The 16,906-nt window shown below is 24.9% G+C and overlaps 6 protein-coding genes across 6 annotated transcripts in view; 5 read left to right on the top strand and 1 right to left on the bottom strand.

Annotated features, from left to right (window-relative positions):
• Positions 1–130: 130 nt before the first annotated feature.
• DICPUDRAFT_77576 (uncharacterized protein) lies at positions 131–1,083 on the top strand (the record flags this gene model as incomplete). Its single annotated transcript, XM_003286672.1, has 3 exons — positions 131–185; positions 263–913; positions 998–1,083. The coding sequence occupies 3 exons, from the start codon at positions 131–133 to the stop codon at positions 1,081–1,083; spliced, it is 792 nt and encodes a 263-aa protein (XP_003286720.1).
• Positions 1,084–3,750: 2,667 nt separating this feature from the next.
• DICPUDRAFT_97479 (uncharacterized protein) lies at positions 3,751–8,002 on the top strand (the record flags this gene model as incomplete). The annotated part of the gene is made up of 7 exons (XM_003286671.1): positions 3,751–3,787; positions 3,861–4,105; positions 4,166–4,317; positions 4,405–4,813; positions 4,878–5,152; positions 5,217–5,286; positions 5,359–8,002. The coding sequence occupies 7 exons, from the start codon at positions 3,751–3,753 to the stop codon at positions 7,921–7,923; spliced, it is 3,753 nt and encodes a 1,250-aa protein (XP_003286719.1). The 3' UTR covers positions 7,924–8,002.
• A 35-nt stretch (positions 8,003–8,037) lies between these two features.
• Positions 8,038–9,609, bottom strand: DICPUDRAFT_54438 (uncharacterized protein). The gene is made up of 2 exons (XM_003286649.1): positions 8,862–9,609; positions 8,038–8,800 (listed from the first exon to the last, which is right to left on the bottom strand). Exons 1-2 carry the CDS (start codon positions 9,424–9,426, stop codon positions 8,127–8,129), a joined length of 1,239 nt encoding a protein of 412 aa, XP_003286697.1. The 5' UTR covers positions 9,427–9,609; the 3' UTR covers positions 8,038–8,126.
• A 793-nt stretch (positions 9,610–10,402) lies between these two features.
• On the top strand, positions 10,403–13,492 carry DICPUDRAFT_150701 (uncharacterized protein; the record flags this gene model as incomplete). Its single annotated transcript, XM_003286670.1, has 2 exons — positions 10,403–10,622; positions 10,749–13,492. The coding sequence occupies 2 exons, from the start codon at positions 10,403–10,405 to the stop codon at positions 13,490–13,492; spliced, it is 2,964 nt and encodes a 987-aa protein (XP_003286718.1).
• A 245-nt stretch (positions 13,493–13,737) lies between these two features.
• On the top strand, positions 13,738–15,627 carry DICPUDRAFT_31357 (uncharacterized protein; the record flags this gene model as incomplete). The annotated part of the gene is made up of 2 exons (XM_003286669.1): positions 13,738–14,999; positions 15,132–15,627. 2 exons carry the CDS (start codon positions 13,738–13,740, stop codon positions 15,625–15,627), a joined length of 1,758 nt encoding a protein of 585 aa, XP_003286717.1.
• Positions 15,628–15,905: 278 nt separating this feature from the next.
• Positions 15,906–16,906, top strand: part of DICPUDRAFT_150699 (uncharacterized protein) — a gene marked incomplete at both ends in the record, with an annotated part of 1,182 nt that continues 181 nt past the window's right edge. The window contains one exon of the mRNA XM_003286668.1: positions 15,906–16,793. Coding sequence (XP_003286716.1) covers positions 15,906–16,793 — 888 coding nt within the window. The remainder of the gene's footprint in view (positions 16,794–16,906) is intronic.

Here is a 16,906-nt window from a genome sequence, read left to right as displayed (position 1 = left end):
AATTTTATTTTTTTTAATTTTCTTTTTTTTAATTTTTTTTTTTATTTTTTTATTTTTTTAATTTTTTATTATAATTAAAACATTCTTTTTCATATTTTCGTTGTATATCTTTTAAAATAAAACAGAAAGAATGGTTTCACAATTATTTGATGTTAGTAATAAAGTCATTTTAGTTACCGGTGGTGGTATGCATTGATTTTATTTAATTTTAAATTTTATTAATAAAATTTAAAAATTAATATTAATATTGTTTTAATAAAAGGTAGTGGAATAGGTTATGGAATCAGTTTAGGATATGTTAAAAATGGATGCAAAGTTTATATATGTTCACGTGACTTTGAGAAATGTAAAAAGACTGCTGAAGAATTAAGTAAAATCGGACCAGGTAAATGCATTGCAATTAAAGCAGATCTCTCAAAAAATGCAGAGATTAAAGTTTTATTTAAAGAGTTTTCTAAATACGAAGATCATTTAGATTGTTTAGTCAATAATAGTGGTTGCAATTGGGGTGAAGATTTAGAAAATTATCCAGAACATGCTTGGGATAAAGTTATGAATTTAAATGTTAAAGCTGTATTTTACACAAGTTTAGAGGCTCTTCCATTTTTAAAAAAGAATGCTTCACCAGATTCACCATCCAGAATTATCAATATAGGTTCAGTTGACGGTATCCGTGTACCAAATTTGGAAACTTATGCATATTCAACTTCAAAAGCTGCTTTACATCAACTCACTAAAGTTTTAGCAAACAAATTGGCTGGTGAAGACTATAATATATTGGTTAATGTAATTGCCTGTGGTCCATTCATGAGTAAAATGACCCAAAAAACTTTTACCGATTTCAAGGACATTATTATTGGAAGTATTGCAACAGGTAGATTTGGTAATAATGACGATCTTGAAGGTCTATGTGGTAGGTTTCTAATATATTTATTTATTTTCTTTATTTATTATTAATTTATTTCATTATCAATTTTTTTTTTTCGAAATGCAATAGTTTTCCTTACATCAAAAGCTTCAAATTATATAACTGGTTCTGTTATTCCATTAGAGGGTGGATTATTAATTAAACCAAATCTTTAATGATACTGAATAACTAAATACAGGTATATCAATTCAAATATGTAAATAATAAATAATAAAAAATTTCAAACTCTCTCACAAAAATTAATTTTCCATGGATCAAAATTTCACCCATTTTAAAAAAAAAAAATAATCAGAAAATTTTCAAATAAAAATAAATTAAAATAAAATAATAAAATAAACAATATGCTCACGCATGCACAGGTCTATAAATAATATATATCATAATAAATTATAATCAATGAATAACAAAAAAAAAAAAAGAAAAAAAAAAAACCTAAAAAAAAAAAAACCCCAAAAATAAAAAAAAAAACCTAAAAAAAAAAAAAAAAAATGTAGGGGCACAAAAAACAAAAAATACAAAAATTTGTGTAAAGTGATTGAACCTCGATTTAAAAAACACAATTAAATATTAAAATAATAAAAAAATAGAAAAAAAAGAAAAAAAGAAATTGTGAAAAAAAAAAAAAAATTAAATTTCATTTTTTTTATTACTTTTACACATACACATTATATACATATACATATACAAAACTCTTTCCCATGCCTAATAGTAACTATTACACACACACACACAAACACACACACCCACACAAACACACACCACATCAACTTTTTTTATTTTTTTTTTTTAAAATTTTTTTTCTTTATTTTTTTAATTTTAATTTTAATGTTTTATTTTTTATTTTTATAATTTTATTATTTTATTATTTTGTTTTGTTTTGTTTTGTTTCACTCACACAACCCACAAATAATAACCGTAATCAATTATCAATAATCAATAATCAATAATCAATAACAAAAAAAAATTTTCATTTTTATTATTGTTTTTTGCAAATTAAAAAAAAAACCATATATCTTGTTTTAGTTGTTTTGTTTATCATTTTTATTCAATTCTTTGTTTCTAATAAAATAATACAAATTCACCAATTTCAAACATCCAAACGCTCACTCACATATATTCTTTCATATCAACACAACAACAACAACAAAGCACAATAAATATAATTGTTACAATACATCAATAATAATTATAGTATATCTTAATTAATTTTACATATCAATAATTTATACATGTTCGAAAAAGATAAAAAATTTATTATTTTTTAATTTTTTTAAAATTTTTTTTTTAAAATATACACAATATTTATTTTATTTACTTCTCAAATCCAATAAATATACATAAATAATATTTATCAAAATCACCAATAAATAATAATTCTAAATAATAATAAAATACCACTTAAAAACAATCATAATAATAAACCACATACACACAAGCACCAATTCTCAAAACTGTGTAAATAACAATTTTAATAATAATAATAATAAAAAGTCTAATTAATTAAAATTAGTAAAGATAATATATAAAGTAGTAATAATCGAATTAATAATATAAATCTTCACTATTCAACAACAACACACAAAAATATTTAGGCAATAACTTTTCACTCTAACCCCCTCTGAAATAAAACAAAAAAAATAAACAAATACAAGTTACCTATAAAAATAAACTGTACTCTATTTTATAAATATAAAATTAAAATTTTTTTTAATGTATTATATTTATAAATAGTATAGTTTAAAAATAGTAATTTTTTTTTGTGACCAAATATCAAACCCCACAAACACACAATTTTACAGATACATATAAAAAATATATACAAGGACATAAGATATTAAATAAATTATATAACATTCACACAAAAAAATAAAATATACACCAATATCCCACGTTGTATGTTTTAATTTTAAAATTTTAAATTACAATTAGAGAAAAACAAATAAATTATTCAAATATATATCATAATCAAATTTTTTAAATAATAATAAAAATAATAATAAAACTATTTTTATTTAATATAATTATAATTAAAACAAACTATTAAATAATAATAATAATAATAATTATATTTAATCAACTCATAGTAATTAAAATATAAATTTATTCCAAATATTATTAAAAAATCATTTTATAATATACTTTTTTTTTTTTTTTAATTCCCCAATATTTAAATTATAATTAATAACATAATTTTTATTGATTTATGTGGTATTTCTACTTGTTATCTATTAATCAATCAATCATTAAAACAATAACAACATAAATAACTTAACAACAATAATATTAAGATATTTTATAAATATATTTACATATTAAACATACACTCTTATATTGTTGATTTTTATATAATAATAACAATAATAATAATAATAATAATCAACAATAAATTAAAAATCGTATACATAAAAAAATAATTAGATATATCATTTATTATTTATTATTTTCACATTAATGCAAAAAAAAAAAAAAAAAAAAAAAAAAAAGGAAAAAAAAATAATATTATATAAAATCTAAAGATCAATCCTAAAAGCATAATTCAAAAGAAATAATCATTTTAAAATAATTTAAATTATTTATATTAATTTTAATTTAATTTTTTATTTTTCTTTTTATTTTTTTATTTTTATTTTTTTGTATTATTAAATTTTTTCTTTTTTAAAATATTATAGTATTTTTAAAAAACCACACACACACGCACACAACACAAAAATACACTTATATTATTAAACTATTGTTATTGTTAAATATATAAAGTAACTTATATTTATTTATTTATTTATTTATTATTTATTATTTATTATTTATAAAATATATAATTTAAAATGGGTCATCCACTTGAATTGTCAATAATAGAAAATAGTAAGTAATATATTAAAGTAAATTATTATTAGTAGTAAAAAAAAAACTAATATTTTAATTTATTTGACTAAAGGTTTTATCGAAGAATGGATAAATCAATCATATGCTCAATTTTCAGAAACAATTGTATTTAAAGGGCATATAATGACAAATAAAAAACAGCATTTAGATCCCTCGAAAAAATGGACATCATCAATTTTAATAATAACGGTTTATCACTTAATTATATTTTCGGATGGAAAGGATCTAACAAAAAAACTACCAAAAGAATACCATATTTATGATTGTAAAAAACTATCAAATAAAGAAGACTATTGTGTATGTATATCAAACAAGAAATAAATATAAAAATAATGTACTAATATTTAATTTATTTAGTTATCATTAACTTTTCAAAGAGGTAAACAAAAATCAAAAGTAATTATGAAAACAGAGCAAATGAACTATATTGTATCATTAATAAGAAGATTAAGAGCTCAGTTAGATTCAGATCATTGTATATCAGAATTAAAACTAAATGTTAGAGATTAGTAAATATTTTTCTTTAAACTTTTTTTTTTTTCATTAATAGCAAAGCAATCAAATTATTAATATAGTTTTTATTTTCAATAATTTAGTTTAAAACAACCTCTAGAAAGAAAAGAATTTACAAATTTTGAAGGATTTTTAGATTTATACAGAGGATGGTGTAGTTATTTTTCGATAGAGCCAAGTCAATCAGTAATTGATTATACTCACAAGACAATAATAGATGGAAACAACGAAATAGATTTAAATGAGCTAGAAACATCAGAGCAATCAGAGTTATCATTTGATCAAATACCATTTTTATTTTCACTCAAACATAATAATTATTTTTCATCATTGATAATTAAAGATTTAAAAAAGGAAATGAGTGTTAAAGCGCTAGCAGAATTAATTCAACATAATTCTTTTATTAAAAAACTTATAGTTAAAAAAACCGGTTGCGAATCATTACAAACAATTTTATCCTCAATTTCTGGAAATAAAAAGAACTCCATACAGGTAATTTTTATTATTTTTAAAATTCTATATTGAGATATAAATTCTAATGTTTTATTATTTTTAGATTTTGGATATTTCAGAAAATAATTTTTCAAAACAATCAATAAGCTCATTGATATCTTGCATGACAAATTTCAATCATTCTTTAATTTATTTAAATATTTCAAATTGTTCAATACCTCCAAAAATGATGTCTGCATTTTTTGAATCTTTAGAGAAAAACTATGGAATGTCTTTAACTTTAGAATATTTGAATATTTCAAATAATAAACTTGACGATTCAGGTAACAGCGCTTTAACCAGTTGGATAATAAGATCAAGAGGAAATTTAAGTTTAAAGTAAATATAAATCAATTATTTATAAAAAGTAATCAAAGTTTATTAATCCTTTTTTTTCTATTAGAAATTTTATGTTAGCAGGTGTTGGTGTTTCAAGTCAAACAATAAATGCATTAAGAAACTTATCCAAACTAGTAAGTACCATCAAAATAGTTTAGTTAATTTGTTTTTAAAATATTAATAGTTTTTAATTATTTTTATTATAGGAATATATAGATTTATCTTTTAATAAAATAGAATCAAACGAATTAGAAAGATTATATCATATATTAACAATACCATCATTATATAGAGTAGATTTTAATTATTGTAATTTATCCAAAGAAATATCAAGCTTAATATTTTCTAAAATGTCAGAAAAGAAAATTAATGTTCATTTAGAATTAGCCGGATTAAATATATTCTCAAGTGATGAAACTAATTGGGACATGCTATTTACCAATATGCTATTGTTTAAAGAATCACAAATTAAAATTAAATGTTTAAATTTAAAACTTACAAGAGGTACAGAAAAAACATTAATTACACTTTTAAACACATTAGGCGAAATGAAGATAGATGATTTAATATTAGATGGTTTACAACTATATAACCCTCAAACCCAAAGTAATGGAAGTGATAAAAATGGAAATATTAATACAAACTCTGGAACTAATATCGGTGGTAGTAATGTGAATAGTCCATTGAACAGTCCATATAATAATTTTTCACCAATAGGAAGCAACCAAAATGATGACTTGGAAGATGAAATTTTAGTAACTCCATCATCATCGGCAAATTCAACTCCAATTATAGTGACAAATTCAAATATAGGTGTTGGATCCTCATCATTATCAGTTAGCTCCATTAACTCTGCCAATTCAACCAACTCCTCTTCTTCATCATTTATAAGTACAAATGGTAGTAGTATTAGCTTATTGTCAGCAAGTATGAGTAGTGCTTCACCTCTATTAACCACCCCCACAAGCAGTGTTAGTAGCTTTAATAGTGTTTCAAGTAGCAATAGTGCATTTTTAAATTCATCAGTAAATGGAATCGTTAGCGTTAGCGGTACCATTTCACCAGGACGAATGCAAATAAAAAACCTTTTAGGCAATGTTAACAATAATAATAATAGCAACAACAGTACTAATAGCAATAATACACCTAACTCAAATGACTTATTAGTAGCAAACAATAAACCATTCAAACAACTCTTTATCAAAGCATTAGTTAAAATCTACAATAATCCAGATATTAGATTTTTAGGTCTTTCAGAAATTGGTAAAATTATTACATCATTTATTCCAACACTTTCAAAAACTAGCTCTGTTATATCTTTAGATATAAGTGGAAATGGTGTTGGTGATATAGGGGCCAATCTTTTAAGTACTGCTTTAACTACCAATAGGTCATTAATTAACATTAATATAGATTGCAACTTAATAACCCATGTTGGATGGAGCTCCATCACAAGAGCAATTGCACCAATAGATACATGCTCATATGATATATTAGTTAACACTGCTAAAGACAATCAAACCCTTCCCTCAACAAACTTACCACCATGCCTTTGCTCAATGTCTTATCCAAAATATGATTTCGAAAGAGTTCTTACAAGTACTGAAGATATCCAACAACGTACTGTAATATACATGGCAATTTCTAATTTACAGCTAGCTCTTCATAAGAATGGTGAAACATTTTTAAAGAATGAAAAGGAATATATCTCAAAAAAATCAAGTTCTTGCGGTAGCATTTCATCTTTTTGTAATAGAACATTTGCAACAGTACCAGTCGGATATATTTTCAAAAGATTTATAGACCATGAGCAATTATCAATGCCTGTAACACCCACAATACTTTACCCAATGACACCAATTCCTACATCTATTGCCCAACAAATAAATGATAAAATCAGTCACTCTGATAGTTTACCAAATCCTTCTGCACTTTATAGTATCATTGCCACGCTTAGGGATCCATATTATAAAAACAATAATCAAAACCCTAATGTTTTCACAATTTATACAAATAATGTTCTACTTCCAACACGTAACTCCCCAATTCCTTTTGTATTGTCCTTCCCAGATGATAGCGATGAAGTAATACAACAAAAGAAACTATTACAACAACAAAAAGAACAACAACAACAGCAGCATTTTTCTACAATACAGTTTAGAAAATCAGGCCAAGCAATTCCATTCTATCAATCTACAAATGTATCTAATTCACCATCAAATAATATGATCAATACCTCATTAAGCTTTTTAAGTAGAAATAACAGCCCATCATTAATTAAAAAATTCACAACCTCAGATTATTATATCCAAGATGTTATTGGTAAACTAGATTCTGTAGTAACAGACTGTATAAACTCAAACAATCAAGATTCTGAATTATCACCTATAACCTCAAAAATCAAACACATTAAAAATTTAGATATTTTAGAAAAAGAAAAAGATAAATATAATTTTGTAAATACAACTATAAATAATAATTCTGTAATTCATCATCATCATCATTCAAAATCGACCGGTCAAATTGTAACATCTACCTCACTATCATCACTATCTATAACATCGCATAATAATACTGTGATTTCAACAGCAGTACCCAAACCAAAAGGAAGTAAATCGTTTATAGAAGAGGGTACCAATAAATCAATGATTAGAAAAAGTATAAATGGTTCTACCAATATAAAATCTGAATATACAAATAGAGCTAGAAGTTCGAGTGTTTTCAATCCAATTTCAATAATCCAAAATAGAATTCCAACAAGTAATGATTAAAATTTTAATTATTGTTTTTTTAACAATATAATTAAAAAAAATAAAAATTTAATTATAGACATAAATAAAATTTAATAAGAAAAAAAAAAATTAATTAGAAACTTTTATACATTTACTTTTTGTTTAAATATTATATAGAATTATTTTAAATAAATTTATCTTTATTAATTAAACCTTCCATTACTAATGGTTTCTTTTACACTTTATGAAACTTGTTGTGGTGTCATTTTATCACCGAGTTTTGTAAGCCATGATGGGGGTAATAATGATACTTCTCTGCCTTGGTTATCATGAATGACTGTGTTATCCAATTGGAAAATGTCAATATTTTCGACCTTGAGCATTGCTAAACCTAAACTACGTTTTCCAAATAAAAACTTATCTTGGGATCTGCTACCAGATTTAAGTGATTGTGGTTCACCACTCTTGACAGTATCAGATGTTTCGATTGGAGTACTTTTATGGGTTGGTGAAATATTTTTTACTGATAAAACTGAATTGGGCTCTGGGTGTGGGTGGTCATTTAAAGAGTTTAATATACGTTTTGGGAAAAGAAGTGATTCTTTTGGTGGTTTATTTGGATCGACGATGGCTTCATCCATTACAGATGGACTTTCAACATTATCTACTTTCATAACTACTGGGAATACTCTTTTTCTAATGAGACCAGTGAATTGAGTTCTACTTGTTAATTCTTGGCCTAAATAACAACCTTTATGGAAATCAACACCATTTAATAAGTCAAAATTATACTCTAGTGGAATGACACTACCCCATTGATACTCATTTCTACCTTCTGGAATGCCTTGGCTTAATCTAAATAAATGATAAATTTCTTCATCCATTGTTTCATATTTAGCCAAATGGTTTTCGATACCTAAAAAGAAAAAAAAATTAATATTTAAATTATATTTTTAAAAAAATAAAAATTTAATACTTACTTGATTTATTTGATGGAACTAACAATCTAACACCCATAATTTGATGTCTTGGATCACTCATAACTGAGCAACCCTCATCTTCTAAAATTGAAAGCAATTCATCATTTCTTACAGTCTTGTAGGTTTTATCAAGAATTGAATAAACTCTATATTGATCGGTGACATCAATGATATCTATTTTGTTTCTAAGTTTGTATTGTTTTAAATGAGCAACAGCATCATTTAAAACTGCATTGTCAATATCGATGATAAAAGAGTCTACAACACCATTTCCATTTCCATTACCATTACCATTACTAATAACAAATTCTGCTTTTTGTTTGATGGAGTGTTCTTTGTCTAATGAAATAATTGAATCGAATAACAATCTTCCGTTAGATTGTAAGAAACCATTGTAAATTGATGAATTGGATGATTGTGAATCTTTTAATCTATTTAAATTATTGGTTGTTAATCCTTGAAGATGTTTTAAAGCATCACTACCAACAACTTTAATTAAACTTCTGCTTTTTAATGGGACTACACATTTCTTTAATTTTTCCAATGATTTTAAATTTATCATTACTGCTGCTTTGTTATTTAAATATTTTAATTAATTATTTTTTATTTTTTTATTTTTTTATATTTTTTTAATAATTTTTTTTAAAATAATTTTTATTCCAAAAAAAAAAAAATGTAAATTAATATTTGTTTATATTATAAATTATTTGAAAGATATTGAATGAAACAAGAAAATATATATATACTTTTTTTTTTTTTTTTTTGTAAATTTATATTAAATTTTATTATAATAAAAAAAATTAAAAAAAAATAAAATAAAATAAAATTGAAAATAATTTTTTAAAAAATTAAATTAATAAAATTAAAAAAAAAAAATAAAAAAAAAATGGTAATTATGATGCAAAAGTGTTTATTTCAAAAAGAAAAACCATACAAAACTATTTTTACTATAATATTTGAATATTTACTCTTGATTCAGTTTATTTGGTGCTAGAATTATAATATTATGATTGTTTTAAGAAAAAAAAGAAAATTATACCAATATATAATTTATTTATTTTTATAAAAATAAAAAAATAAAAAAATAAAAAAAAAATATTAAAAAAAAATTAAAATTTTTGAAAATCATTTTTTTTTTTTTTTTTCTCTTCATCTATTTTATCCACAAATATATACACGTGTACATTTATATATATATTTTTTCCTTATTTTTTCATTTCCCTATGTGTATTATTAATATTTGTTGTTTTTATTAATAAAAAACCAAGAGATCTATCGTTAAAATTTTTTAATTTTTTCATTTCTCATTTTCCTGTCACAAAGGTATTTTATGAATAAATAATAGTATAGGGAAAAATAGTTTCAAAAAAGAAAAACACAATACAAACCACACCCATTATAAAAGAAAAAATCCATAACTAATTAGATTTTAAAAATTAAAATAAAACAAAAAAATAATAGTGTTTATTTATATCACAATTTATTACATAATATTTTCTACATATAATAAATAAAAAAACAAATAATTATAGTAATAAATGAAAAGATTATATTTAATATCGATAATTTTAGTTATATTATTGATATTTGATCATTCAAATTCATTTGACCTTGGTAAAGGTAAAGCAATTAAAAGGAAGAAATTAAAGCATAAACAAATTTCAGAACAATATGAAGAAAAATCAAATTTTCATCATACCGATCATATAGAAGATTATCAACATGAAGATCATGACAAAAATTTATTTAATGACAAGAGTAAGTAATAAAAATATTTAGATTGATAAAAAAATAAAAATAAAATATAATAGATATAATAGATATAATAGATAAATAGATATAAGTATAGTAGATAATAACAATTTAATTTTTAATTAAAATTAGATATAGATATAAATAATTTAAACTCAACATTAAAACTATGGTTAGAATCGAATAATATTGCAAAATTTATGGATTTCCATACAACTAAAAAATTACATTTAACTATACCAATTAATTTTATATTTATTGGATTTGCTGGCGAAGGAAATAGAGGCTTCGAAATATCAGATCCATTATTAGTCGAATGGTTTCAACATATTGAACATGCATTACATAACGTTATAACACCAATTGGCGAAGACTATTCAACTACAGATGAAATGGAAACACCTTCAACCCATATCGAATATAATTTTGAAATTCAAGTATCAAAAACCGATCCATTAGTAAATACTCTTGTAGAAGATGCAATATTTTGGCATTTAAGATCCGAAGCATCAAATTATTTTGAAAGAAATAATGAAGAAGCAATTAGTAAGCCTCAAGATGAAAAATATGAAAAGAGATTCTATGCAAACCCACATTTAGTATCCTCATTATTATCTTCATTATCTCAACATTTAGAAATCGATAAAGACTCCTATACCATTTTTATCATGAACCCAAACCATCCTTCAAATGATGGTATTGAAAATACCGATGCGGTTTATGGTTACAGAGTTGGTTTTTCTAATCAAGAACTCGAACAAATTTATAAGAATACCAAATTAAAAGTTCCAGAATCCTTAAATGTTCATACTGACTATGAATTTGCTCAAGCTATTCAATCAGAAAAGGTTGAAAAAAAGAAGGATCAAGGCGAAGCAATATTTATAAACAACAATTTAAAGTTTAGAGACTACACCAAACAATCAAAAGAATGGGCAGATAAAATGATTGTCGAATTTGATACCTATAAGAAGAACACCCTTCAAAGCTCACCAAACTGTATGTTTGGTTCACCAGATACCAAGGAGGATAGATGGATATGCACCACCTTGGAATTACTTTATCACGAAAACTCACCCATTTTAGAAAGAGCTCAAGAAATTTTCACAAGAGGCACCAAATTCGAACAACTTTATGTTTATACTGCCTATGAAAACAAAATCTTTGAAAACCCAATGGTTGATACCTGGATCTCCCACAAACGTTTTGCATTTATCGATCTAACTGCTGGTCCATTTAGCTGGGGTCCATCTGTTGGCGGTAATGGTTTAAAAACTTTTAGTACATTACCAATACCACCATTCATTAGCGAAGATGAAGAAAGAGCAATTGATGACGAAGAAATCATTCATCTTTCACCAGACAAACATATTAAAAAGAAACAAATTGAAGAAGAAATCTTATTAACCGAAACAATTTATGGCAATAACTGTGGTGAACAATCATTAACCGATGAACAAAAGGAATTATGTGAAAATTTACAAACATCAATAAGTGAATTAAAATTACAATTAGAAAAAATCAGCATGGCTTCAACTGCCAAGAGTGATCAATCTACAGCAGAAAACAATAACGATGATATGGATTTCGACTTTTTAACTGGAAACTTTAAAGAGGTTTTCGGTAATAAACAACAAGATAAATTTGTTTCAAAACTTGGTTCAGTTTTATCATCAAGTTTAAAGCATTTGGTCACCCAACCATTACCATTATTCAAAATTCAATATGCCAGCAGGGTCAATTTCAACGTATTCATAATCAGCGATCATAATGATTTCAATCCAAGAGATTACTTTAACTTTAACTACGAATTATTTAAATATGAAATTGAAAAGCTCAGACTACCAGGCCAAGAATTTTCATTCAACATTAAAACCATTTCAATGTCAGATGATAGACAATTAGCCTTAGCATACTACACAAGCTTAAAATCAATTTTAAATCCAACCATCAACGATGACCATCAATTCCAAACTCAACTCAACTACTATTTAGACTCAAAAGAGATTAGAAGTAATTTATTAAAATTGTTTGGTAAAGATTTTGACACTGACAAAGACGAAGATGTTGCTGCTACTATCAAATACATTCCAATTTTCTTATTTTCTGTATCAAATAAAATACCAATTTTAATCGATAAAACTCATCAAGCTAAATCACTCTCAAATATGGTTATAGGTATTCAAACATCACTCTTTTCGACCAATAGCTCATTCACAGTTAATGATAATCAAATCAAATACTACCCAATTAACCCATTATCAAGTATTCTATCAGCAACAGCATTAAATTTAGGTGGTTTGGTTGGAAATCATGTAGCATATAGTGAAGCTCATAAATCAGCAACATCAAATTGGCATTGGTCTGTTGGTGACTCCCCAACCTCAAAAACTTTTAATTTCCCATTCACTCATTTCAATGAATTTCAAAGAGATACTATATTTAGAAACTATGTAGCAGCATCCTTAGAAAGATCAATTCAGTACATGAATAAAGCAGTCTCCATCTTATCAGATTGCAAAACCTCTATTAAGAATTTCGAAAATGCCCTCTCTGTATTCCCATTGGATGAAACTGTAATCAATTTCCAATCCATTCGTTCAAAATGGAATCAAATAGCTTTGAATATCAGAGATTTAGATTATAGAAATGCAATCAAAACCGCCATAGAGGCTGAAACCCTTTCAAAATCATTTTATAAAGATTCAAAATCAATTCAAATTTTCTTTATGGAATCTGAATGTCAATCCGATTTACAAGAAAAAGTACCAAAAAGAACTTGGGCTATTGTTACAATATGCTTATTTATTAATATTTTAATAATTTTATTCTTTAAAACCTTATATAAATCAAAGAGTAAAATTAAAATTAATTAATTTTATAATTTAACAATAAAAATATAACGATTTTTTTTTTTTTATTTATATTTTATTTCTCAATTTTATTTCTTTTAATTATTTTTTTATTTATTTTATTTCTTTTTTTTTCTTTTTTTTTTCTATTTTTAAATTAAATTTTTTACAAAAAAAAAAAAATAAAAAAAAGATTTTTAAACCAAATTTTTTTTTTATTTTTATTTTATTTATATTTTAATATGCATATTACCAATAATTTAAAAAGAATGAATGAAGGTGAAATAGTAGAAAGTAGGAATGTCAAAAAAGTCAAAACCCAACAACCACAAGATTTATTTTTAAAGGTGTGGAGAAACAAGTTCCTCAATTCTAAAATAATTCAATTCTTGAGATTATTAAAAGATTTTTCAGGTTTTAATTTTCTATTAAACAAAATAGGTGACCACCCTTATAAAGAATATATTACGAAAATATACTACGACATAGATGAACCATTATTACATCAGATTCCTTCAAGTTGCACATCGTTAAGACTCGGTTTTAATTTTAATCAAGATATCAGCTGTTTAAAGTCATTATCTTTTTTAAGATATCTATCAATTGAAAATTCAAAATACGATAAACCAATTGCGCAAGGAGCCTTACCAGAATCAATTACTGATTTAGAAATTCATGGTTCTAAAACTGCGTTATCTGACATATATATACCAAAATCAGTTACAAAACTATCACTAGAATTCTATGATAAACCACTCAATGAAGGTGATATACCAGACCATATACAAATATTATTTCTCAGAAAGTTTAATCAACCCTTAACTGAAAAATCACTTCCATCATCATTAAAATCAATCGATTTTGGCTTTTGCTTCGACCAACCACTATCAACACCATTACCAAATGGTCTTTTATATCTTACATTAAGTTCAAGTTTTAACCAACTTATCTCAAAAGGTATTTTGCCATCGACATTAACACATCTTAATATTGGTGAAATGTTTAACCAATATTTATTGCCAGGTGTAATTCCCTCGAGTGTTACCTATTTACGTTTTAAAATGGGTCATTTTAATAAACCTTTTTCCGTTGGTTCAATTCCAAACTCTGTTAAATTTCTTGATCTAGGTTATAGCTACAACCATCCTTTAACTAAAAATATAATCCCAGACTCAGTGGAAACGTTACTATTAAGCAATAAATTTAACTGTTCTCTATCCAAAAACTCCATTCCCCCAAGTTGCACAGAATTAATATTCTCAAACGACTTTAACAATCCCATTGGTGTTGGTGTTCTACCAGATAGCATAAAACACTTAGAGTTTAAGGGAGATTTTAACCAAAATGTCCCACCAGGATCAATCCCAGACTCAGTTACTACTTTAATATTTGGTTTTGGATTTAACCAACCTCTTAAAAAAAACTCCATACCAAACTCTGTAAAAGAACTATCACTTGCAACCAATTATAAACAGTCTTTAGCTCCAGGCTTAATACCAGATTCAGTCACAGACTTAACCCTATCTTATTGGTCAAGAAAACCACTAAAGCCATTGGATATTCCATCTTCTGTCACAACCCTAAAGCTTGGCAATGGATTTCATAACAATTATTTAGAATCAAACCAAATACCAATGTCTGTAACCAATTTAGATTTAGGTAGTTACTGCTTACCATTCGTACCCAATTCAGTACCACCATCCATTAAAACCCTAACCTTCTCACATAATTTCCACAATCAAATTAAACCTCTTTCAATTCCGGAATCAGTCAAAGTATTAAATGTAGGTGGATTTAATGGCCCATTAGTAGAAGATATTTTCCCATCATCAATTGAACATTTGTCATTTGGTAGCTATTTTAACAATTCACTAACACCTGGAGTTATTAAAAGTGCTACATATTTATCATTTGGTATGTCATTCAACCAACCTCTACTTAAAGGTTCTATTCCAGATACATGCAAAGTTTTAGACCTATCCAAATCGAAATTTAATCATCCAATAGAAAACGATATATTACCCAATTCTCTTACATCATTATCATTTGGTAGAAATTTCTACCAAACAACTTTGACAAAATCCTCAATTCCATCCTCTGTTACTCATTTAACATTTGAAAATGAAAAAATGAGGAAATTTTACGAATCATTAGATTAAATTATAAAATAAAATAATCACGAATCCAAATACTAAATTTAGTAATATCTTTTTTTATATTTTTATTTTTTTTTTTATATATTTAAATCATAGGTAAAATATTATTAGTTTAAGTGTATATTTCACCACAGGATTTATTAGCGCCTTTTTTAATTTTATTTTTTTTTTTTATAAAAAATAAATTAATTTTTTTTTTGATTTTTTTTTTTTAATTAATTCCTTTCATTTATTTTTTTTCTTATTATATATTTATACTTTGGGTTAATTATTTGTAAAAAATGTCAGATCCAGCCCAAGTCCCAAAGAAAAGAATTGTTCCAAATCATATTGGTCCATTACCATCCACAATAACCCATCCACAACAACCACAAACACAACAACCACCACCACCACAACAACAACAACAACAACAACAACAACAACAACAACAACAACAACAACAACAACAACAACAACAACAACAACAACAACAACAACAACAACACTTGCAACCACAATACCAATCACAACAACCTATAAAATACCCAATTCATCAAGAATACCAACCATCATATTTAGATTTAGAAGCAGTTGGATTATCAAATATTACACCAATTATAGATCGTGTGGCATTTATTCCAACATCACCATATAATAGTGAAATATTTGACAAAGATACCAAAAGGTCATTAACCGATGATTTTGTTAAACTTATGACAAAATTAGATGTTAGTACAGATGTTGGTGAAGAAACCAATACTATTGGAGACAGTAATAATATAAGTGGTAATGGCGCTGAAATTAATGTTGAAAGCTCCGATAGCGAGGATGATGAAGATGATGAAGACGAAGAAGATGATGAACTTACAACAATCAAAGAAGGAGATGAAGAAATTGTGGTCGCAGTTAATAAAGAATATGAAAAGAACGAAGAGGAAGAAGATCCAGAGCCAATTACTTTTGATCAAGATGATTTAACAACAAATGAAAAAATGGTAGAAATTCATAAAAAAGTTAAAGAAAGAAACAATCGTCAAAGAACCCTAAGAGAGTTAAAACTAAATCAAATGTTTGATTCAATTACATTAGGTGCTCCAGCTCCTTACATCACCCCAACTAAATTTACAAAAAGAAGAAAGAAGGAAGGTGAAGAGGAAGAAGAAGAACAATTACTTTCTTCAAAAGAAGTTTTTACATCATTTCCAACTATCGATACAATTAAAAATTTAATTAATAATAATAATAATAATAATAATAATAATAACAATAATAATAATAATAATCCCAATACTATACATCG

This window comes from Dictyostelium purpureum, assembly GCF_000190715.1.
Source record: "Dictyostelium purpureum unplaced genomic scaffold DICPUscaffold_77, whole genome shotgun sequence".
Classification (NCBI taxonomy): Eukaryota; Evosea; class Eumycetozoa; order Dictyosteliales; family Dictyosteliaceae; genus Dictyostelium; species Dictyostelium purpureum.
This window is presented reverse-complemented; position numbering and strand designations above follow the sequence as displayed.

Coding starts and splice junctions, on each gene's coding strand:
- DICPUDRAFT_54438 (XM_003286649.1), bottom strand. CDS start 9,426: ATGATAAATTTAAAATCATTGGAAAAATTAAAGAAATGTGTAGTCCCA. Junction 8,801..8,861: donor TCCATCAAATAAATCAAGTA/AGTATTAAATTT, acceptor TTTTCTTTTTAG/GTATCGAAAACCATTTGGCT.